The sequence below is a fragment of the Hibiscus syriacus genome, unplaced genomic scaffold (genome assembly GCF_006381635.1).
Source record: "Hibiscus syriacus cultivar Baekdansim isolate YM2019G1 unplaced genomic scaffold, ASM638163v2 tig00111366_pilon, whole genome shotgun sequence".
In the NCBI taxonomy this organism is placed as follows: Eukaryota; Viridiplantae; Streptophyta; class Magnoliopsida; order Malvales; family Malvaceae; genus Hibiscus; species Hibiscus syriacus.
The window spans coordinates 565992-590877 of NW_024063071.1; the positions used below are offsets into that span (position 1 = coordinate 565992).

General features: G+C 34.6%; 1 protein-coding gene across 1 annotated transcript; it reads right to left on the minus strand.

The window, feature by feature from the left end:
- Positions 1 to 13500: 13500 nt before the first annotated feature.
- On the minus strand, positions 13501 to 16770 carry LOC120159392 (cyclin-A2-4-like). Its single transcript, XM_039169985.1, has 11 exons — positions 16417 to 16770; positions 16018 to 16267; positions 15741 to 15874; positions 15322 to 15414; positions 14970 to 15103; positions 14641 to 14716; positions 14456 to 14532; positions 14312 to 14345; positions 14075 to 14224; positions 13852 to 13986; positions 13501 to 13733 (listed from the first exon to the last, which is right to left on the minus strand). Exons 1-11 carry the CDS (start codon positions 16741 to 16743, stop codon positions 13638 to 13640), a joined length of 1506 nt encoding a protein of 501 aa, XP_039025916.1. The 5' UTR covers positions 16744 to 16770; the 3' UTR covers positions 13501 to 13637.
- Between the last annotated feature and the right edge of the window lie 8116 nt (positions 16771 to 24886).

Below are 24886 nucleotides of genomic sequence, written 5' to 3' on the forward strand. Positions count from 1 at the left end.
ACAAATGCATAACATCGTCGAGTTTGCATAGGTCAGAATAACACCCCTTGCTCCGCTCATGTAGATAAAAATCAATTGTGGTCTTAGCCTAAAGGGTATTATCCGTAATTGTGTCTGGTAGTGTTTCCCTCTCCTGCTAAGGAATGGTACTAGTCGGTAACACATACGAAAGCCAACTCGCATCCATCATATCGGGCACGAGAGGGGGTTTATCAATATGTCGACATATGATGCCATGTGAATCGGGCTCTTGAACGGCGGGCGTGACCTCTTAAACGATGACAGGGGCCTCTTCAATGATGAGAGGGGCCTCTTGAACGATAGGATATGCCTTTTGAACGATGATAGGTGCATCGAGCTTCTTCTTACGGAGTCTTGGCACTAGTGGGGTGAACGGAGACGTAATGGCACGTGCATGACGTCTGATGCGTGAACCCCGTCGTGCAAGAAAAACCCGACGTAAAACATCTACCTTATCGGGCCACTGAAAATAAATTAATACTTAAATCAGTAAATAAATAAATAAATAATGCCGAAAAAAGGTTATTTGCATTTTAGTATAATATTAAACAAATTTACCTCATTGCGTAGAGTATGAACCTCATTCTGCAATGATAAACAATCTCGCGTAGAGCGGCAACCTCATCACGTAAAGTAGATTCCTCACCACGTAGCGCACCATTGTCATCGTGTAAAAAATCCACCTCCCCACGTAAAGATCGAACCTCATCACGCCATGCACCATTATCTTCACGTAAAGTACCGACCTCATGACGCAAAGCACCGACCTCATGACGCAAAGCACGACCTCATCACGTAACTCCCCTAACTCATCCTGTGGAGGTGGAGAACATGGATATAAATGTCGTGGCCTCTTTGTCGGTCGCCTATCATGAGGTGATGGTGGAGAAGAGGTTCGATGATGTGATGGAATAGGTGATGGTAGAGGTGGAAAGAGGCTCGATTATGTGAACGCTCTGGGTGTCGAGCTGTAGAATCGACCCGATCAGGTGATGGCTCTCGAAGTGGGGGGTGCTCATCATCCGTCCCATCAAAAAACCTCTTACTAGCTTGCCACCAATCAGTGGCAAGCTCAGCCTCTATGGGTGTCAGCCTCTGTAATGGATAGTTGGCCTCCTAACAATATAAAAGCTCAAACAAAGTTAAACGTGTACTAGTAATAACTTGTTTATATATGATATTATTTGTATGTTAACTTACATCATTCATCGTTGTATATGGGAGTAACTCTTCCCAATCCAACATGCGGATCCTCTTCCAGGTAATAACCCTAGGAATATCATTTGAGTTTTTTATCGCATATGTCTGCTTACTGGGGAAAGCCTCAAATATCCAAATCTACAAACAATAATATAATACACAAACATTAGTAATTGTTAAATAATTAATTATAATTTTGGAAACATTATATAGAAATTCTTACCTTAAAGGCCCAAGTAAAGCCTGTCAAAGTGTATTTAGAACCATCGCCCCACAAACTTTTTCGGTCCTCAAAGTCAGACGACAACTTCTTCCAGGTAGCTTTCCATAGATATGAACCCCACGGAAACAGGTTCCATGCATTTAGGTCCTCTACCAATAATATTAGGTCCTCAAAGATAGATTGTCTGCCCTCTTTGCCTAAAAAGCCGGCATGCAAAAGTAATAAATGGCATACTCTGACAACATCAAGGTCATCCATCCGAGTAAAACCATCTTTAACAAATAATCTCTTCAAGTCGTTGACGTGTAAACTCGGCTTCGACTTTGCCAGCTCAGAAAAACCCGAGATAACCATGATGGGCGGGAGATATGACTAGTGTACCGGGTTACATCATCGTGTCCAAAGCGTAGACCAGTGATTAAACAAAACTCCTCCCGCCCAAAACAAGTATACGCCAGAGGAAAATGAAACCATATCTCTTCATCACCACGTTGTATCCTCTCGGGTAGATTGTTAGTCATGGTCTGAAGAAACAAATGTGTCAACATAGCATATCTACCCAGATGTTGTACTTTCAGCCATGGCCCGAAACAAGTATCCTCAAACAATTTTCTTTGTAGAGGTGTAAGCGTCGACACAATTTTAGTGGCTATGCTTAATTTATTCCTTAAGGTCAATGCAGCCAAAAAAAATTTCTACAAAAACAATAAACATACAAAGTTAGATATACCAAAAACTACAAATTATACACTATAAATAGACATGATATTAAATAGTGAAAACAAAGTCAAATATGTTTCAAACTAGCACGATATTCACTCAAGTCATTATTCCATCATAGTTCACAAAACATCATATAACATTCCAGAAGTAAGCACTTATATAAACATTTGAAAGGACAACATATAGGTTTAGTGCAGGTTCAAGGATAACATAAAGAGTAGTAGTTTATTCTTGAAACTTAAATTCGCAACACTGTGAAGTTAGTATTTGTCTTTGTTTTTTGGTTGAAGTAATGCAATTCATTCAAGTTTCAATTTGTAGAATAAGAGTAGTTTCAAAAACTATTCTTCTGCAAATTGAAACTTGAATGAATTGCATTTCTTCAACAAAAAGACAAAACAAAGACAAATACTAACTTCACAGGGCAGTATTGGAAGCAACCGAATGAATTTACTAAGCAATCTAAGTGAAATGGTTATAGATTATATATTGAAATTACCAGTAAATTTACCATCGATATCAGAAAAATCTAATAATAATAAAATAATTTCAAAATAAAAATAAGAGATTAAACTAACCCTCGGTGGTTGATTTTCCATTTATGACCGTGAATGGTTGTGAGGGTTGCTCTGAGAGATGGAGATAGACGGATTTCCCGGAGATGGGGACGGATTTCGCCAGAGATAGGGATGGATTTCGTTGGAGATGGGGACAGATGTTGCCCTAGAGAGTGAGAGATGGAGATGGGACTGAGTTGTGATTTAGGATTTTAGGTTATGATTTGCGATAATACTGTTTACATTTGTGTTTCTCAATTAATATTGTGTTTCGAATTCGAAAATAAAATTCGCGTTGCGAAAATAAACGCGCTTTGCGAATTTGACTTTTGTGTTGCGAATTTGACTTCTGTGTTGCGATTTACAAATTCGCGTTGCAAAATAGGAGTTCGCGTTGCGAATTTGTTGGTAATTTTCGCAAATCCAAAAAAAGTTGGTTAAAATCGTATATTATAAGACATTTTCGGTCGCTGAGGTTATTTTCTCTTTTCACAATCACTTTTATATCATCATATTATCTCTATCCTACTGATTTTTATTAATATATAGGCATAATATCATACACATAAATATAAAGTTTGTTTAAATAGTTATTTTTACGCTTATTTTTTCTTGGAGCATTTTTTACCTCTAACATTATATTTTGAGATAAAAAGGTTATTGTCAATGAAAATCATTATTTAAAAAACTATTAACGTTCTAAAATAAGATATTTTATCTTAAAATTAAGAGAAAATAACCTCAATGACCAAAAAATGCCTTATAATATACGATTTTAACCAATTTTTTTGGATTTACCAAAATGACCAACAAAATCGCAATGCGAAATAAAAATCGCAACGCGATCTCCAGAATCGCAAATCAGTTCCCAGAATCGCAATGCGATAGTACAAATTCGCATTGCGATTTTCCATAATCGCAACGCGAATATGAAAATCGCAACGCGAACATATAAATCGCAACGCGATTCTGACTATCGCAACGAGTATCCGTAAAATCGCAACGCGTATCCGTAAATCGCAACGAGAATACGTAAATCGCAACGCGTATCTGTAAATCGCAACGAGAATACGTAAATCGCAATGCGTATCCGTAAATCGCAACGACAATACGTAAAATCGCAACGCGTATCCGTAAATCGCAACGCGGTTTTTAAAGCGCCATTATAATCGCTACGCGTATTTTATTTTCAAATTTCAAACACGAATATTAATTATCGGAACACTGAACCGTTCACAGTATATCCCGTAATCGCAACTCATAACCTAAAACCTAAAAAAATCACAACTCAGTCCCATCTCCATCTCTCACTCTCTACGGCGAAATCCGTCCCCATCTCCGAAGATTTTCGTCCCCATCTCCGGTAAAATCCCTTACAACCATTCACGGTCAGAAATCCCTCACAATCATTCAGAAATGGAAAATCAACCTCCGAGGGTTAGTTTTTTTAATTAATTATTTTTATTTTGAAATTTTTGCATTATTTTAGGTTTTTCATATTGAAATTGATGATAAGTTTACTGGTAATTTCAATAATAGATTAACCATTTCACTTAGATTTCTTATTAAATTCATTCAATTGTTGCCAATACTGCTAATACTGCCAATATTGAAAATGAAAATCGCAACACGAAAATGACTATCACAACGAGAGAATCGCAACGCGAAACCAAAATCGCATTGCGATTTTCATTTCGCATTGCGATTTTAATTTCGCGTTGCGATTTTCATTTCGCATTGCAATTCTCTCGTTGCGATTCTCTCGTTGCGATAGTCATTTCTGCGTTGCGATTTTTATTCTCTCGTTGCGATTTTCATTTCAACCAAAAGACAAAACAGTGTTTCAAATTTTAGTTTCAAGAATAAACTACTACTCTTTATGTTTATTGTTTTTTGTATATATTCACAGTGTAGTTTTTGGTATATCTAACTTGGTATGTTTATTGTTTTTGTAGAAATTTTTTTCGGCTTCATTGACATTAATGAATAAAGTTAGCCTAGCCACTACAATTGCTTCGAAGCTTTCACCTGCACAAAGAAAATTGTTTGAGGAAACCTGCTTCGGGCCATTGCTGAGAGTACAACATCCGGTGGAGATGCTAATTTGACCCATTTGTGGCTTCAGACCATGACTAGAGATCTACCCGACAGTATACAACGTGGTAAAGAAGAGATATGGTTTCATTTTCCACCGGCGTATACTTGTTTTGGGCGGAAGGAGTTCTGCTTAATCACTGGTCTACGATTCGGAACATGATGATGTAGGCCGATACACTCGTCATATCACTCGCCCATCATGGTTATCCCCGGGTTTTTCCTGATGAGTCAATATAGAAGCCGAACTTACACGTCGAAGACCTGAAGAAATTGTTTAATAAGAAAGATGGTTTTACTCGGATGAATGACGTCGATGTTGTCCGAGTATGCCTTCTAGTACTTGTGTATGCCGGCTTTTTAGGCAGAGAGGCCAGACAACCTATTCCTCAGGAGCTAATATTATTGGTAGATGACTTAAATGCATGGAATCTGTTTCCGTGGGGTTCATATATATGGAAAGCTACCTTGACTAAGTTGTCGTCTGCCTTTGATGACCGCAAAAGTTTGCGTGGCAATGGGTCGAAATACACTTTGTCAGGCTTTGTTTGGGCCTTTAAGGTAAGAATTTCTATATAATGTTTTCAAAATTATAATTAATTATTTAACAATTACTAATGTTTGTTATTATATTGTTTGTAGATTTGGATATTCGATACTTTCCCCAGCATGCGGACATATGCATTAAAAACTTCAAATGATATTCCTAGGGCTATTTCCTGGAAGAGGAAACGTATGTTGGATTGGGAAGACTTAATACCATATGAGATAATAAATAATGTAAGTTAACACAAATACTATCATATATAAACAAGTTATTAATAGTAGACGTTTAACTTTGTTTGAGTTTTTATATTTTTAGGAGGTCAACACTCCATTACAGAGACTGACACCCATGGAGGCTGAGCTTGCCACTGATTGGTGGCAAGCTAGTCAGCATTTTTTTGATGGCACGAATGATGAGCATCCTCCACTTCCTCCACTTTGAGAGCCATCACCTCACCCAGAGCCATCACCTGATCGACCCGACTATACACCTCTACAACGAGAGCCATCACCTATCTCGTCACATCATCGAGCCTCTTCTCACCCATCACCTCATGATAGGCAACCGAAAAAGATGCCACGACTTCTATCTCCCTGTTCTCCACCACCACCTCCACGGGATGAGTCAAGGGAGTAACGTGATGAGGTCAATGCCTTGCGTGAGGAGATCGGTACTCTACGCGATAACGATGGTACATGGCGTGTGGAGGTGTCTACTTTACGTGGTGAGGTTACCGCTCTACGTGAGATGGTAGTATCGTTGCAGAATGAGGTTCATACTCTACGCAACGAGGTAAGTTTAAGATTTTCCATATTTAACTTGATGATAAATTTACTCGTAATTTCACTTAGATTAAGAATTTCACTTAGATTGCTTAGTAAATTTATTCGGTTGCTGCCAATACTGCTAAACTATTTATTCTTTAACACTGTGAAGTTAATATTTGTCTTTGTTTTCACTGTTTAAATATCATGTCTGTTTATTTACTGATTTTTGTATTTAATTATTTAGCGGCCCGATAAGGTGGATGCTTTATGTCGGGTTTTTCTTGCACGACGGAGTTCACGTATCAGACGGCGTGCACGTGCTATTAAGTCTCTGTACACCCCAATAGTGCGAAGACACCGCAAGAAGAAGCCCGACTCGCCTGTCATCCCTCAAGAGTCCACTCCTATCGTTGAAGAGGCCCCTATCATTCATCGAGAGTCCCATCCCACCGTTCAAGAGGTCACTGTCATCGTTGAAGAGGTCCCTCCAACCATTCAAGAGCCCGATTCACATAGCGTCATATGTAAGATTCTTGAGAAACCCTCTGACGTGCCGGACATGATGGATAAGAGTTGGCTCTCGTATGAGTTACCGGCCAGTACCATTCCGGTATCTGAAGTGGAGAGGAGACAACTACCGGACACAATTCTGGATAACACCCTTTGGGCTAAGACTGCAGTTGATTTTTATCTACATGAGCGGAGCCAGGGGTGTTTCACTGACATATGTAAGCTCAACAATGATATCTATTTGTTGCTTGATCGGTCTTGGTGGGGCTTATTATTAGGGGTCGAAGACAATGGCTATTTCGATGGAGGGGTAAGTCTTATATTTTTCTTATATTTCAATTTGATTTTTTTTTTAAATTTATGTAAGTCACTAATATATGTCTTTTTTTGTAAAACAACATATCGATGCGTGGGTGTAACGTCTTCTAATAATTAGGAAACTTAAGAAAAATAAAAGAAATACACGATATACAATTATGCCGACGTCTTTTAACACCGTTCACTTAAAGAATCAACGAGATGAATCATTTGCGTTGGGTAATGGACAAGCTAAACTTTATCCTGTATGGTGGGAGGTCGATAAGGTTAGTATTTATTTTAGATTGAGTTTAAAGGTATTCATAAATAAGTGCGCAAATAAATGAATTATTACTTATGATTGCAGGTGTTTATCCCAGTTTTGGAAAGTAAACATTGGCTTCTCGTCGAGCTTCAGCTCCCATCCCTTAAGGCAATAATATATGACAGCATGATAAATTACATATCATTGGCTGATTTAAGAGATATTATTAAGGGATGGAGCTCTCATTTGGTTATATTCTTGGATGCGATAAATTATTGGACTTGTTCTGGAAACAAGAAGCCAAAGAAGCTCAATATTACAGTTAGCAGAGACGAGATTGCACCACAACAAACGAAGGAAGCCAGAGGGGATTGTGGTCCTCTCGTATGCATGTGCTTGGAGCGTTTGACGACAGGAAGTACACATTTTCTACCTCTCACCGATAGAGATAGAGGTGCAGTAGGCTTGTGGTTTCGGCATTTTATGGCTAAAGTGATATATGCGAGACGCTGCCTACCTGCATCCGCATTATGAAAGTGTCCATAAACAATTGGTAAGTTTATAGGCTTTTGGTTTGAAAATGTTTGGTTAAGTACCTAGAATTCAATAATTTGATGTTTGTAGGTTTTAGATGTGTAGAAAGTGTTGTTTGAGCAAATGTTTGGTTTCTGCAGGTTAATCTCAGAAGTGAGCTGCGTGAAAATGATGTATGACTACAAAAAGTTGATTAAATAGTAGATGAGGAAATAATAATTATTGCTTATTTTTTTGATTGTTTAATTGATTTGTAAAAGTTGATTTGTTTAATTGATGTGAACATAATTCTTATTTGTGCTTGTTTAATTGATTGAAATGTAATGGTTGATTTTGTTGATTTCAATCTGCATTATGTTGAAGGCAAAAATGACTATCGCAATGCGAAATGAAAATCGCAACGAGAGAATCGCAATGCGAAATTAAAATCGCAACGACAAAATCGCAACGCGAAACTAAAATCGCAACGCGAAACTAAATTCGCGTTGCGATTTTCATTTCGTATTGCGATAGTCATTTCCGCGTTGCGATTTTCACGTTTGCGATTTTCATTTCGCATTGCGATTCTCTCGTTGCGATAGTAATTTCCGCGTTGCGATAGACATTAAGATGATTACGAACGTCATTTCCGTGTTGCGATAGTCAAATGAATGCCTAATAAGTGATAACAACTAAACAAATCATAAAAATTTTCAAACTCAAGTTACTAATACATGCCTAACTGAAAATGTTAAAAGTTCACACATAAAATCCACATAATACAACGTTTGCATTTAAAAATCACCTAAGTTAACAGTCCCAAAAGGTGAAGCCGATTGTGATTGGGATTTTAAAGATGATTGCGATTTTGATTGCCTTTTGCTTGACACCATATGAGCTTTGGATTTTGATGAGGATCCATATTTTGGTAGAGGAAAAGATGATTGTGATGGTACTGGTGATCCACATGTCAACCTTGTATGACCACTTTCCTTGCACCGACTACATGTCGATCTCTTCTTCTCTTCACCCTTAGACGGTATACGATCGTGATTTTTTGGTCGGCCAAGTAGCCTGATGTCCATGACTGGTGGCAAAACTGTTTGTAAGTCATTCGGTATGTCCCACTCAGAAAGATGTGGAATAGGGTAGACAATCTCGCCATAAGTCTGTCGATATACTTATGTAGTGTAGCAATCCATAGCGTATGCGCTTGAATCATCTTGGTTTAAATGAAGAGAAACTTTTATAACATGGTCATACGGATAACGACATGTTTTCCATTTCATACAACTACACGTCTTTGCATTTAGATCGACAAGCCCATTTAAGTTATTATCCAGTACTTCAAACAAAGTGTTTGAACATGGTTCAACTCTTCATGACGTTGACTTCACAACACGTTTCGTTATCTTTTTTTCTGTCCATGGTGTAACATGATGTTCCAATGTTCCTGTAAATTTAAATAAATAATACTTAGTAAAATATATGATAAGTTACGAATTTAAAGAAATAATACATGCATGGTTTCTTTTCTTGTAGTACCACTGTTGAATAGAGGCTCGAAAAAACTCCATTAACATAGTAATGGGTAATTTCCTGGAATGACAACTTAGAGCGTTGATTGATTCTGCACTATTAGACGTCATGAAACCATATCTTGCTCCAAGTTGATGTACTCTTGACCATCTTTCAAACCCGACATCTTCTAGTGTTTGAGCACACTGAGGCAAAACACGTCTTAAACAGTTTATATGCTTATTAAAATCCACTTCCCGATAAGCTTTTACAGCCTTCCAGTATGTCCATTTGTGATTTTTTATACTAGCAGACCTTGATTTTAGATTTCTATACAAATGAACACCACAAAGTCCATGAAAAGCATCTGGGAAACACCTTCTAACAGCGTTGTCAATTGAGTTTGCCCTATCGGATATGATTGCCAGATTGCTAATAGGACCTATACAATCCCTAAGATGCCCCATAAACCATGTCCATGAATCAGAGGTTTTAGATTTGCCAACCTCGTAAGCTATTGGCAGTATCCCATTGTTAGCATCCATGGCTACTGCTAATAAGTTTACTCCAAAGTATCGACCTTTTAAATGTGCTCCGTCAACTATAATAATTGGGCGCATGCAATTAATAAACGAACGAATCTACAAAATCATATACACAAGAAATATAATCATTTAAATGTGAAATGCATGTAACTAACAAAAATGAGTCAACAAAATTATATTGATTTACTAACCGCAGCACCAATTGCGATAAACAACAACTTAAAGCGTCCATCTCTATCTGTTTTGATATGAGTTACCGACCCAGGATTTTTCAGCTTTAAATTGTGACAATAAGCCGGAAGTTTGGCAAACGATGCTTCTGGCGACCCCCTCAACAATTCCAAGGCATAACATTTGGCTCTCCAAGCTTGAGAATATGAGATACTAATCTTGAACCGAGCATTCATGTCAGTCATAATTTCATGTCCCCGATATACCCTACCATTCAAAAATATTAACTCAGCCAGAAAACCACCCAATACCTTTTTGTTTGCCTGTCTATGGTGAGGAAAAACTTGGGTTCTTGAACATGTATGTTTATCAATAAAAGTCCTAACTTGAAATATTTTGCAATCTTTTATCCTCTTTGCAATCATACGCCACATACAGTTTTTGTCAATCATACACCTTGTTTCGAAACGATCTTTGCTTGATTTTTTAACTTTTAGTTGATAGCCATCTTCCACACATTTCGTATACAAAGCTATCTTCAAGTCTTCCTTTGTATCAAAACAATCATCTTTTTTGATACGAATAATTTTTGTGTAACAATCAACTGCTATCTTTACCAACTCTTCTTCTGGTATCTGAAGTAATTCTGGCATATTCCAGTTATACTCCCGTGGCATTTTCTTCGGGGACTTTTCTTTGGGGATTTCTTCTTCTTCTTTTTCTTCTTCAGTGTTATATGAATTACAGAATGGATGTTCAACATGTTCATTTACAGTCGTAACTTCCTCCTCATTATCATCAACAACATCTTCCTCGGCAACGGCTGTTTCATCATCAAAATTCGGGTATTGACCAATAGAAAAATCATTACACGCAGGGTCTGTTTCTTCTTCTGAAAAATCATCAAAATCCGAGTATTGACCAAGATCAAAGTCCGGGTATTGACCAAGATCAAATTTAGAATACTGACTAGTACTCACAATTTTTTCTGTTGGCTCATCATCGTCTAACTGGTCAATACGAAAACCGGAATTTGGTGCTGAAAGTTAATTGGGATTTGGATTAGAGAAAGGTTGTGGGTTTTGAGATTGTGTTTGGTATTGGAAATGTGGTGAAACAATATTTGCTTGGTGATGAAATTGTGGTGGAACCATTAAATTTTGAGCACCATAAACTGGGGTTGAAAAACTTAGTTGATTACTACCCGCTACTGACCCAACTTCACTACTTCTAGGTTTAACAACATACAATGTAACATCATCACTTGAAACACTAATGTAAGCAATGAATCGTTCAACATCTTCATTATCGGTTAACAAATAAACTTTACCATTTCTCTGATAAGATAGCCTAAATCCACTTAGGGGCTCTAAATTCAATTTATTTGCAACACGTAACATTGGAGTTTCATAAGTTAACTTTTTTAATGACAGTTTTAGTTGAAGATTCATGGGTAAAAGCATATATTGTAAAACACCATGAACATTCTCTCATGACCCTCCAAAACACAAATCTATCCAAACATGATCAACATTAGATGATTTCATTATTGTAAATTAATTTACTAAACAAACGAGCTACGAAACTAAAACATGTTGCCGGATGGGGAAGGATGTCGTTGGATATAGGAACGGATGTCGCCGGAGAGAGTGATAGATGGAGATGGAATGAGTTGCGATTTAGGGATTTAGGTTATGAGTTACTGCTGCTGCGTAGTTATATACCCAAAACTTTTGTGTTGCGAAATTAAAACCTGTTGCGAATTCAGAAACGAGTTGCGAATTTGAAATTCAGTATTGCGATAGTCAGAATCTCGTTGCGATTTACAGATTCGCATTGCGATTTACGTGTTCGCGTTGCGATTTACGTATTCGCATTGCGATTTACGGATACGCATTACGATTTACGTATTCTCATTGCGATTTACAGATACGCGTTGCGATTTACGTATTCTCGTTGCGATTTACGGATACGCGTTGCGATTTTACGTATTGTCGTTGCGATTTACGGATACGCATTGCGATTTTACGGATACTCGTTGCGATAGTCAGAATCGCATTGCGATTTATATGTTCGCGTTGCGATTATGAAAAATCGCAATGCGAATTTGTACTATCGCATTGCGATTCTTCATAATCGCTTTGCGATTCTGGGAACTGATTTGCGATTCTGGAGATCGAGTTGCGATTTTTATTTCGCATTGCGATTTTGTTGGTCATTTTGGCAAATCCAAAAAAAGTTGGTTAAAATCGTATATTATAAGGCATTTTTGGTCACTGAGGTTATTTTCTCTAAAATTAAACGTTGAGGGTCAAGATGCTAAAAAAAAGAATGTCTAAAGTGACTATTCAATTAAACGTTAAGACTTTTTTTGCACTAAAACAAAATATCAAGGGCAAAATGCTTAAAAAAAATAAATACTGAAATGATTATTTTATTAAATGTTGGGATTAATTTTAATATTATATATAATATATTTAATATTGATTTTTTATATAAACGTGAAGTTTTTTTTAAAAAGAAAAAATTACGTGCGAATAAAACAAGCAATATATAGAAAAAAGTTCTTAATGAACGTAAGCGAAAATTACGGTGTAAAGGGTAAATAATTAATACTCTTATCAATTGGAAAATTTACATGATGTTTATTGGAAGTTACATAAGGTTGAGGATGATAAAAATAACTTCATCAAGGGAAGCTATCAATGGGTGACTAAAATATCGTTTCACCACACGATCTGAATTAGTCGATCTATTATAACTTCATCAAGGGAAGCTATTAATGGTGACTAAAATATCGTTTCACCATCCGATCTGAATTAATCGATCAATAGATCGGATACCAATGATTAATTCAAAAAAAATATTCGTTTCACAATGTATTTTTAATATCCGTAATTGTTTCTCTTTATAATATTCAAATATAAGTTTGCTTTTCAAAATGTTATGTATCTTATCATTGCACGCAATCTTCGTTGGTTTCATTCATGTATCTTTGATTGTATACTTCGTAAAATATGTTATTATAATTCGATTTTAATTTTAATTTTGCAATATATTTTAAAATATAAGAGTACAAAGAACATTGTGGTTAGAAGTGTGTAAATCCGGGTACCCGAAATTTCTGGGTCGGTGATTTTTTGGCCCGTGTCCCGACCTAGATGTTATGGGTACCCGATTTTTTTATTTTTCATTTTTAAATTATTAATTTAAAAAATATACACAAATTTAAATGTTCGAAACTTCGAATTACATATTCTAATATTCGAACATAAAATTTAAAAGTTTGAAATACAAAATCTAATAATCCATAATATAGATAATTCATTATATTATATATATATATATATATATAAAATAAAATAACTAGATTTTGTGATCTGGGCCAGACCCAGGAAATGTCGGGCCGGGTAATTTTTTTAGAAAATTATCCCCTTTTTTAAGGTCCGGGTCGGCAGATCAGGTCAGGTCAACCGGTCTGGTAGTTTTGCACACCCATAATTGTGGCAGCTTATCATTGTAAGAAATTACAAAGAAACATCATCTCTTCTATTACAAATTTGGTGTTAACCTTACAAAGATACAGTTTTGGAAGAAACCAAAACCTGAGAGTTCGTTATGGACAAGTTCTCGAGGAATACTAAGCATTAGTACTGAACATGAATGAAGATGTAGGAATATGAACATTACAGCTCGTTGGAGTCATTGGGAAGTAGCCTTTTTCCGTTTCGGAATAGTGTTTCGAGCAGTTTCGGAGAAGTTAACGTCGCCACCGATTTGAACTGGATCGAAAACGATGTCATTACAGATCATATAGGAAACGTTTGAATCAATAGTATTAGAAGTTCATACAGAGGTGCTGGAAATGCGAAATCGAGCTTAAAATATTTGAACTGTTACCTTTTGTTGTGTATATTTCACACGGATAGCAGTTAGAGGACAACCGTTGGTGTTCAACTGTAGATCTTGCAATGCGAAAACCGTGGTTTTGAGATCGGATGCGTTGTACGCGGTGTAGTGTTCGAGAGTCGGATTCTGCCAAAACGGATAATGAAGTTAAGGTCGAATTTGTCGATCAAGGTCATAGAACTAAATCAAGGACCAATGAAGAAGTAATGCAGACCCATGGATGGCATGATTGATCCAATGTCCATCTAGCAAGAAATACAGCTGATGCAGCCACCATCGAAGGGGCGAAATTTAAGAAACCGTAGTCGATTAGTGTCAGTTCTGCTAGATAATTTGCCAGGTTTTCCAGTTCTAAACTAGGGGTCTGCAATTGGCAATTAGGTGTAGAACAGTCAGTCATATGCTATCAGTACTGCATGAATTAAGGCTAGTTCGAAACTAAGTATGTTACCGTGTAAGAAGCGTGTGCAGCTCTCACAAATCTCCTAAAATCAGAATTTTATGAAAGGAAGGGAATTAGGATAACAATGGAGTATTCAAAGACTGTCGGAATTTCATACGCATGCATCGGATATCTCGTATCGGGCTAAAATACCTGAGAAAAGTTTTTGCAGTAGGTGCAAATAGTTGAAAACCAAAATACTTCAATACTCGACTCTCCATTTTTAGCACCTGCCAATTTTTCAAGTAAGAAACATAAGAAAAACTAAGTGGACAAGGGAAGTAGCAACAGCCTATGCCAAAAATTCGATGTCTGTTAATGCGATAACGATGATATACCTCCTCTCTAACGTAAGTGTTGTCTGTGATGAAGCAAAACTCTTCCACACGAGGTGCACATATTTCTTCGTACTTGCTTCCGTTGTATAAAGAGAAACTAATGTTAGATACATATAGGAAAGCAAAATGCAGAGGTTATTTCTCGATGAATGCACCATTGTAATCATTGCGATGAATGCAAATGAAGGTCATTTAGATTCATTGCCGTTCATCTTCATTTTCTAATTGCAGCACCTGTTGTATTTGCTGTGCTAAATGCAGACTAGAAGTTCGAATTTTCGAATGAAAGAAATCATGCAACAAACTCTGCTGCTGATGAACAGACTTACGAGGCTATCAGCATGCAGGTGATCCCAAGAAGTTGAAGTCTCTTTCTTTCGATGTAGTCTCGGGAGAGAAACCGATCGATTAGATACACTGTAAGATACAGTGTGTCGGGGACCAACTTATATTCTTCGGATACCTGAAACCAATATGTCAACTAGCAAATCATTTCTCATAATCACATCATAAACACTGGTGCTGCAAGATATAAAAACGTGTATACAATCACCAGGAGTTTTTTCTGGTGAGAAATAACATTGGGAATGCTTGTTTGTAGTTGATAGTTCAAAAATAAAAAAACTTGAACTTCCTGATCGTTCGTTTTATGCGATACTTAAATAGCAGAACTAGACTAACCTCCACAAGCCAATCAACCAAAATTGCCCTCATGCTTTCAGTGATATCTTGCTGTATCGACTCCATAAAACAAGGATATGGTCTGCGAACAAGCTGAAGAAATAAAGAGATTGAATCAAATGCAGAAGTTAGAAGATTTGGCCAAGAAGAAGACAGTAGAAAGACATGAAAGTTCCACCTGTTACTCTAATGTTATGGGAAGGAAATTTAAGCGCACTCACAATGCATTAGAATTCAGAACATTAAGTTACAGGGTAGCCAAGAACTTCAAGACATGTTCCAGAGGCAGTTACTCATGTTACCGATTTTGCAAGTTTAGGAAATGAAGTTCATTAGCTCCTTAGTCAATGTAGAAAGAATAATAATGGATGCTAGGAACATGAAATGAACATATATAAGATGGCATCCATAGTACATACCTCAGCAACACGCAAGTTGTTATAGATTTCTGGTGCATAGAGGCTGCACAATTGAGGGTCCTTATCCGAATCAATGTCCTTAAAGTCTGGATCACTAGATGTTGTCGAGGTCCCGGAAAAGCTAACCTTCTCTACTGTAACCATTTTGAAACAAGAAATTCAAGCATATGTTAACCTATATATCTCCAGGTTAGAACTATAACCAACACAAGAAAGCAAGCTATGAATTGTAAATTTTGCTATGCCGTCAGGAAAAAAAAACACATTGCTTGCTAACCATTTGTTAGAGGACTTTGTGGTTGTAAAGGTATTGTAGAATTTTGATTTGCAAGCCGGTCGTAATGTACGCCATCTTCTCTAACATTAACCGAGCTTCTAACTTGTTCTAACTTGGGATCTATTATTTCAGTCTCTTGAATGCCTTCTTCATGTAACTCAGATTCGGTCTGCTGGACTTGAGGTGCTACATCTGGGGCCACTTTGGATGCATTGGCCTGTGCCTTTCTAGCCTGCTTACTGCCCTTAGACTGGAAGTGTCAAAATCATAAATAAGTAATAGGTCTTATTGTGCTTATATAGCAACATGTGAAACTAAAACATTTGAGCAGTCAAATACATTTTTCATCAACTTTAATAATCATACCATAATACTTTAAAATGTAAATCCTTATATAACCTGGATTTTGGGTGCATTAAAGTACTTCCTATATGAATTGTTGCAGCAAACATTCGTGACATCCTGAAGCGCTGCTCTCTTCTTAGATGGATGACCTGCCTTATCAGCTGCACTGGTGTTGTTTTCGTCTAAGGATGTTCGTTTTAAATTTGCTCGCAAAACGCGTCCCTGATCTGGTTGAGTAGGTGCCTTTAGAGGAGGTAACTCTCGAGAAACACACAACGCAGCTGCTCGAGCACGCGTGAGTCGACCATTAAACTCTCCAGCATTAGCAGAAACTACATTTTCCTTCATCATCTTTGCAAGTCTTGGAAAATTACAAGGCATAGCACTAAAATGAAGCTAGAAACGTAAGGCCTGCTTCAGTGGTCAAAATCATGGTAAGTAGACATCAAATAAGCAGATCAAGCAACAATATCCATTAAAACTTCAGACTGAGTAAAAATGGAAAAGTCAGATATGAGATAACAGATCTCACAAGCAGATAATCAAACATATTAACAGCATAGTAGAAGTTGATGATGCCACAGAAAAATTAACTTTCGATGCTTCGAAGTAATACATGTTGGCAATTCATCCAAGATAATGACTCTCCATTACTTGCCATTTGATCCATCAGATTTGAACATGAAAATTCTATAACTTGACCAAAACATACAACACACCACCTAGTAATTCAAGCAATGCGTGTAGGGAACCTTAGATTTCAACTAACAGTTTAAAACAACCAGAAACTAACAATAAAAGGAAACACCTTTTCCTGTCTAAAAATTGTTTACAAATGAAAGTAGTTTGAAAATAGATTTCATCTAAGAAAGTTAATATCTTTGAAGCCACATTTTCTTAAACAATCATTTCTCTCAAAGTCTTAAACTTTTTCAAAAACTGAAGTGAAACAAGAAATCCTCAGATCCGTCTGGTGGCTTATAAACCATTAAAAATTGAAATTCAACAGGAAAAAAATGAAAAGGAAAAGGAAACTGAAAAAGGGTATCTTATGGAATCAGATGAATGTTCATAAAGATAGAAAATTTGACCTGGTTTTTCTCCTTTCTGAGCTCCAAGAGCATAGCTTAGAGCTTTGAAGGAAGAAAAGCAGTAGTGTGAGCGGGACAGTGTGTGTTTAAACTTAGAAATTTAAAAGAAAATATTAAAATGGTTTTAAAAATTAATTAAATTTGTCTACAACATTAAAATTGAAAGATGAAAACAGACAGTCACAGTTAATTTGTCTGACAGTTTGTTAAATTGGTTCTGATGCTTTGATTCAATTCTTAATGCTTTTTTTATCAAAAAGAAATTCTTATCGTTTTTACATGTTTGACCCTGATTTCTTGACTCCTTCGACTAGCTCATAGGATATGGAGGAGATGATGGTCATTTCCTGGACGATTAGATTTAGCCGAGGAAGCTTAGATCTTGGAATATGAAGCATCTGAAGTTGGTTTCGATTTATCAAAATGACCTTTGTTTCTATTTTAATTTTTTTCATTTTCAATTTTTAGATTGAATTTTAATACACGATTTAGATAATTTTTTCACGTTACTTAATTTAAATTTGTGGTTTGTTGGTTGTCTTTTTATAATTTGATTTCTTTTATAGTTTATTTATCAATGCGATCAGATCTATTCGTATTTATTTTTTATTCGAATTTATTTAGTCAAACTTATTCATAATTATAAATTTTTTTATAATTTAAATATTTTTTGTTTTTAATAAAACTAACTACTTGTATATATAAAAAAAGTCTTCTTGATCTGTATTTGTCCTTTTCAAACTTTATTCCTAAATTCACAACTTCGGTTATTTAAATTTATATAACAAAGTTTGTATCTGCTCTGTTTATAAGTGGTAAGAAAGAATGAAAAACCAGGGTAAAGTATATAATCAGTTATAATTATATGGTGTTTGTTTTGTTGAGTTTATTAACTGTTAACAGTTACAAAATGATTTATCGATTATATGATATTATTTTGTTAGTTATTTGACTATTAAAAGTTACAAAATGATCATCTGACTATTTATATGTTTTATACTTGTCTTTTATTCGTTAAAAAATTGATGATCATCTGAACTGGACGACAACATGCTGAATGAGATATGATAAAATCATATTTTAACGATGTCTATTGGCACCGTCATTACTTTCAAGAACTGACTCGACGACATAATGTTTCTTGCACTGACTCGACAACATAATATAAACGAAAAGTTGATCCATAGAATACAATTCAAATGATTTTGGGATAAGATTTTATCATATCTTTGTCAACAGGTTAACGTCCAGTTCAGATGGCCACAAAATTTTAACGTAAAATGACGAGTTTAGAACATATGAATAGTCATGTGACTATCTTGTAACTTTTAATAGTTGAGGGATTTAACAAAGCGGTGTCCTATAATCATATGACTATTTTATAACTTTTAATAATTTAAAGACTCAACAAAGTAATATCTAATAATTAAGAGATCATTTGTATACTCTACCAAAAAAAATATAACTTTAACTGTTGTTATTGGTTGATAATTCATTTTACATTTGTTATTATATTTTTTGGCAAATATGTTACAAGTTAATATATTTTATATAAAATATTTTTGTTCCATGGATAATTTGGTTGGTACTTAAGTGACTAATCAACAGCGGATTCGAAATATTTTTGAGAATGAACATATATAAGTTAATAATACAATTTTTAAATGAAATGAATATAAATAAAAATTCAAGATGAACACCGTCAATAAAATAAACAATTAGTGCGGATAATATGATTTTTATAAGTTTTAAGTATAGTACTTATATTACTTCAATAATATATATTTATAATAAAAATATTTTAATTAATATATATTTACTCTTGTAATTTGTTTTGAATATCCACCGATAAAAGTATCATAACCAACTCATACTAGTGTGGATAATGACGTGAATAGTGATATGATCTAACAATAATTTTAGTCCTTAAAATTTATACAATTCAATAAATTAATCTTTATCTAAAATAATTCAATAAATTTAGTCATTCATATTTAAAAATTATCATTTTAATCTTTATTTTTCTCTTTAATTGTTCGTTCTTCTCCCATAAATTTTATATTACTTTCTTAGTGTAATAATAATATACTAGTAACTTATTGTTTTAGGAAGATTGCAGATATTCAACTATTATCAGTATCGTAAAAAAGATTAAATTGATCAAAATTTTAAATATGAGAGTTAAATTTATTAATTTATTTTATATTGGAGCAGAATTGATAGAATGTATAAGTTTTTAGAATAGAAATATTATTGAAATTTAGTGACATATTCCTAATAGTATTTTAATTAAATAACATTTTTATAATTTTTAGAAAATAATAATATATTTATTACTAAATTTATAATTAGATGACCTTAGGCATAATTTACCCATGAATCTTTTTTGGATACATAGTATTGGAATTTTGACTAGTCAAATCCCATGTCTTGGTTTTTCTGACAAGATAAATCTTTTAATTTATCCAAAAAAACATAGATATGATCAATATGGTTTCTTATTGTAATTTTATATTTTTATATAGTAGTATTTAAAATATTATATAGTAATATATATTTTTTGAAATATACTTAAATCTATATTAAATTTTTAATTATTTTTAGTATATTTTTTTTTTTATGATTCAAATCGTTTATTATATCGAATGCACATGAAGTTACGATTTGAACTTAAAATTTATTTGTAGTCAAATTCAAGAAGAATAAAGATTATTAAATAAATAAAAGGGTGAGAAGTGGAGGGTTAAGGGTTTGGGAAGATGCTTTTGAAATAATGGATTTGATTCAAAACTTTTAACTTGACACTTTTGTCCCCGATATTCAACTGATACAGCTAGCATTGTTGCCTGGTGGTCCAAAATTCAAATAAAATAATTCGAATTTAATGAAGATCAAAGTAGTAAAATATTTGAAGAAAATGGAAGCAACTGGAAGCGGCTTGAAGGCAGCAGGGTTTGACACTGATAAAAGGAAGAGAAAATAACATCAGTGACAAAAAATGCTTTATAATATACGATTTTAACTAATTTTTTTTGGATTTGCCAAAATGACCAACTAAATCGTAATGCGATCGATAATTCGCAACGTGATCTCCGGTATCGCAAATTAGTTTCCAGATTCGCAACACGAACTTGGACATATGTAAATCGCAATGCGAACTTGGACTTGGACTATCGCAATGCGAACGTGAACTATCGCATTGAGATAGTCCAAAATCGCAACGACTGGTTGTATTGTATTTGTTTCTTAAGAATTTTCTCTAAAAAGATAGTATTCGCGCGGACGTGTCGATGACACGTATTACCACGACCACGACCACGACCACGAGACGAGACGAGACGATACGAGACGGACGGCGGCGGCGACGATGCGCGAGAGTCCCCCTTGTTCTCTATCACTCAACAAGGAAGTGGGAAAGCCAAGCCTTAAATACCATTACCAATAGTGTTTCCAATACTATGTGGGATTGAGCATTACCAACACTTGTTTCCAATACTATGTGAGATTGAGCCTTAAATAGTGATATTATTTTTGAATGTTTTGCTTAAAATTGCAATAATCGCGATTGATTGTAGATTGACATTTAATTATGACATATTTAATCGTATAATACTAATGCAATTGGTTGCTGATTCAGTTGTTTTAAGGTGCATGATTGTTAATTGTTTCCTGAATAATCACATTGTATTGGAAACAAGTGTTGGTAATGCTCAATCCCACATAGTATTGGAAACACTATTGGGAATGGTATTTAAGGCTTGGCTTTCCCACTTCCTTGTTGAGTGATAGAGAACAAGGGGACTTTCGCGCGCCGCCGCCGTCCGTCTCGTCTCGGGTCGTGGTCGTGGTCGTGGTCGTGGTCGTGGTCGTAGTAATACGTGTCTTCGACACGTCCACGCGAATACTATCTTTTTAGAGAAAATTCTTAAGAAACAAATGCAATACAACCAGTCGTTGCGATAGCCGACTATCGCATTGCGATAGTCCAAGTTCGCATTGCGATAGTCGACTATCGCATTGCGATTTACATATTAGCATTGCGATACTATCGCATTGCGATTTACATATTCGCATTGCGATAGTCCAAGTTCGCGTTGCGATAGTCGAAGTTCGCGTTGTGAATCTGGAAACTGATTTGCGATACCGGAGATCGCGTTGTGAATTATCGATCGCATTGCGATTTAGTTGGTCATTTTGGCAAATCCAAAAAAATTGATTAAAATCGTATATTATAAAGCATTTTTGGTCAATGAGGTTATTTTCTCTAAAAGGAATATAATGATGTAAAAAGTAATATTTTTAATATATCTTATTAACATATTGAATTTTATGATAAAATATATAAATAGTATTATGTTATAGGATATTATTTTGTTGAGTCGTCTGACTATAAAATGATCATTCGATTATAGGGTGATATTTTGTTGAGTCTTTCGACTATTAAAAGTTATAAAATAATCACTCACTATTTATATGTTCTAATATCGTTTACTTGATTAAAAATTGACAACCGTCTGAACTGGACGTTAGCATGTTGACTAAGATATAATAAAATCATATTTTATTAATGTCTACTAACATCGCTATTGCTTTCAAGTTCTGGCTCGACGATATAATGTTTCAAGCACATGCTCAACGACATAATATAAACGAAGAGTTGATTCATAAAATACAACTCAAACGATTCTAGGATCAGATTTTATCATATCTTAGTCAACAAGTTAACGTCCAGTTCAGACGATCGTCAATTTTTAATGGAAAATGAGGAGTTTGGAACATATAAATAGTCAGATGATCATTTTGTAGCTTTTAATAGTCGATAGACTTAACAAAGCAACGTCATATAGTCGAGAGATCATTTTATAACTTTTAGGGTAAACCATGCGAATAGTCCCCTATGTTTTTGGTATGACCGACTTTGGTCATCAATTTAAAAATTAAGGAGAAATGATCCTTAATGTTATCGATTCGTTCAATTTTAATCTCTAATGTTATCGATCTATTCGATGTTGGTCTCTTAGTCGTTAACTCCCATTCAATTTTAGTCCCTCAACCATGTTAGGGACTTAAACAAAAGGGGCCAACGAAAATTAATATCAGAGGGACTTAAACCGGACATATCGATAATGTGAGTGACCATTTACCCTTAACTTTTAAATTGGTGACCAAAGTCAGTCAAACCTTAAACAAAAGGGACTATTCACATAATTTACCATAACTTTTAATAGTAAAGAAACTTAAAAAAATAACACCTATAATCAAGAGATCATTTATTTATTTCATCTTACTGTATAATCATTTTCTTTTCTCAAAATACTAAGATCTAAATTTACGCACACGTGTAGACTACATTATTCGAATTTGAATCATTAAAAAAATAAAATTTACTTTAATCATTGGGATGATTCCAAAAATTTATCATTTTCGTATTTAAATATAAAATATTAATATATTTTTTTTGTTAAATCTTAAGGGATCAAATGGGTATTATCTCAGACTATAGGAAAATAAGTGAAATTTTCATTGAACAAAATTGTATACTTTTTCTTGTACTGTAGTAAGATCTATCGTCAATTTATGTAGCAGATTTAGCCATTGATTTCTACTCGATCTGACGAGAAATTAATGAAACGATTGATTGTATAGTCCAAATAGATTCCTTATTGGATGAGATATATTTTTTTGTAATGCTGTTAAGTAATTTATTTAATATATTATATATAGATATTTATAATTTGATGTAGCGGCTTCGACCTATTTTATATTAAAAAATATGAAAATATGGTAGACATGAGCCGGGCAAGCAAAATGATTTTGAAATTTTGAAAGAAATGAAAATGAAGTAGGAAGAAGTATCACATGAGATGGCAGCTTTTATGACCCATTGAACATGTCGTTTTGTTTTATCTTTCCGTTGATTTTGGACCCACGTGATGGTAAACACACAATCCCTCTTAATCGCCCGTTAATGCTTGCTTTTTGTTAACCCTTTATCAGACTAAAAAGAGTCGAAAGCCTTTGCCTGCAGCATCAGCATAAACAATTCTGCTTGCTTTCAAATCTCACGGTATCTAAGCTCCAATCCAGGTTAGGTTAGGAAATTCTAAAATATAATTTGTTAATATAAAGTTAAAAGACGGTTATAATTGAAAATTTTATTAAAAATCTAATTTTATAAATTAAATAGAGCATATATTTAATTCGTTGCAATCTAAAATATTACATTCTTCGTAATATTTTCAGTTGTAATAAAAAATATTATTTTCTTCCTAACATTTTCAATTGCAACTGAAACTATTATCTTATTTATAACATTTTTTTTATGTCTTAAACCCTTACAAAATTAACCGAAAATGTTACAAATTTATAAAACTTCTCAATTGAACATGATAAAATTTTAAGTGTAAACCTTCTTAAATTAATCTTAAATTATGTTATCGCGCAGCAGAATTATCCATATAAGTGGTATTTGTTCTAATGTTTCTCAATCATTTGATAGTGAAAGCTCAAACACTTTTACAGTCTCTGGTGCTCGAACCTGAAACTTTTAAGGATAACATTTATCCTTTTAACCAATGAAGTAGCTTAATTCATGCGGTAAATTGTTAATGTAGGATAACACATAACAAGTGAATGATGATCTACAACAACAACAACAACAAAAATCAGCCGTACATTTTTTTAATCCAAATTTCTTTCGTAAAACTAATTGCCTTACATTTTTTCGCGCATTAAGATCTTTGGATAACACTTCCATAGTAAGAATTTTGGGAAAACAACTCGGGACACAATCCCTTAGAATCTAATTTGCAACTTTCGGGAAGTCACAGTTTTTGACATGACATCTTACAAGCTCACTTGATATGCTAGAATCAAAATTTATTATCAGTCTATCGTATCTGTTAGGCATGTCAACCTACAAGTAGCCATAATAATTTTGCGTCTAACACTAACATTGAGGGTCATTATGAAACCTCTCGAATGAGAGTGAGAGGAGATCCAAAATCATTTTCGCAAATATTCATTGTTTTCTCTTTTTTATATCTCATCTTTGTTTTTCTCTTGTTTTTTTAATTTCTAATAACTCTATCTTTATGTCATGTTTTCGTCTGTCTTTTGATGCGCTTTCATATACCATTTGACACATTTTCAGTCTTTTCTATTAATTGTTTGACCGTTCTCATCGTTTAATTTGTGTACTTCTAAATAGATTCATTGATGTAAATGAACAAAATAATACAGTAACAGTTGGATGGATAAGAGAGGCATTTTTGTTGCAATATTCGTTTCAGCTTTCTTCTCTTACATTATGCCCCGTCAGCACCATGTCGTGTTGTGCCTTTTAATATTAGATCACAAATCACAATATGCTAGATTAACCCACATATAACTCTCTGTATATATATAGATATAGTTATAATATGAACCTACTT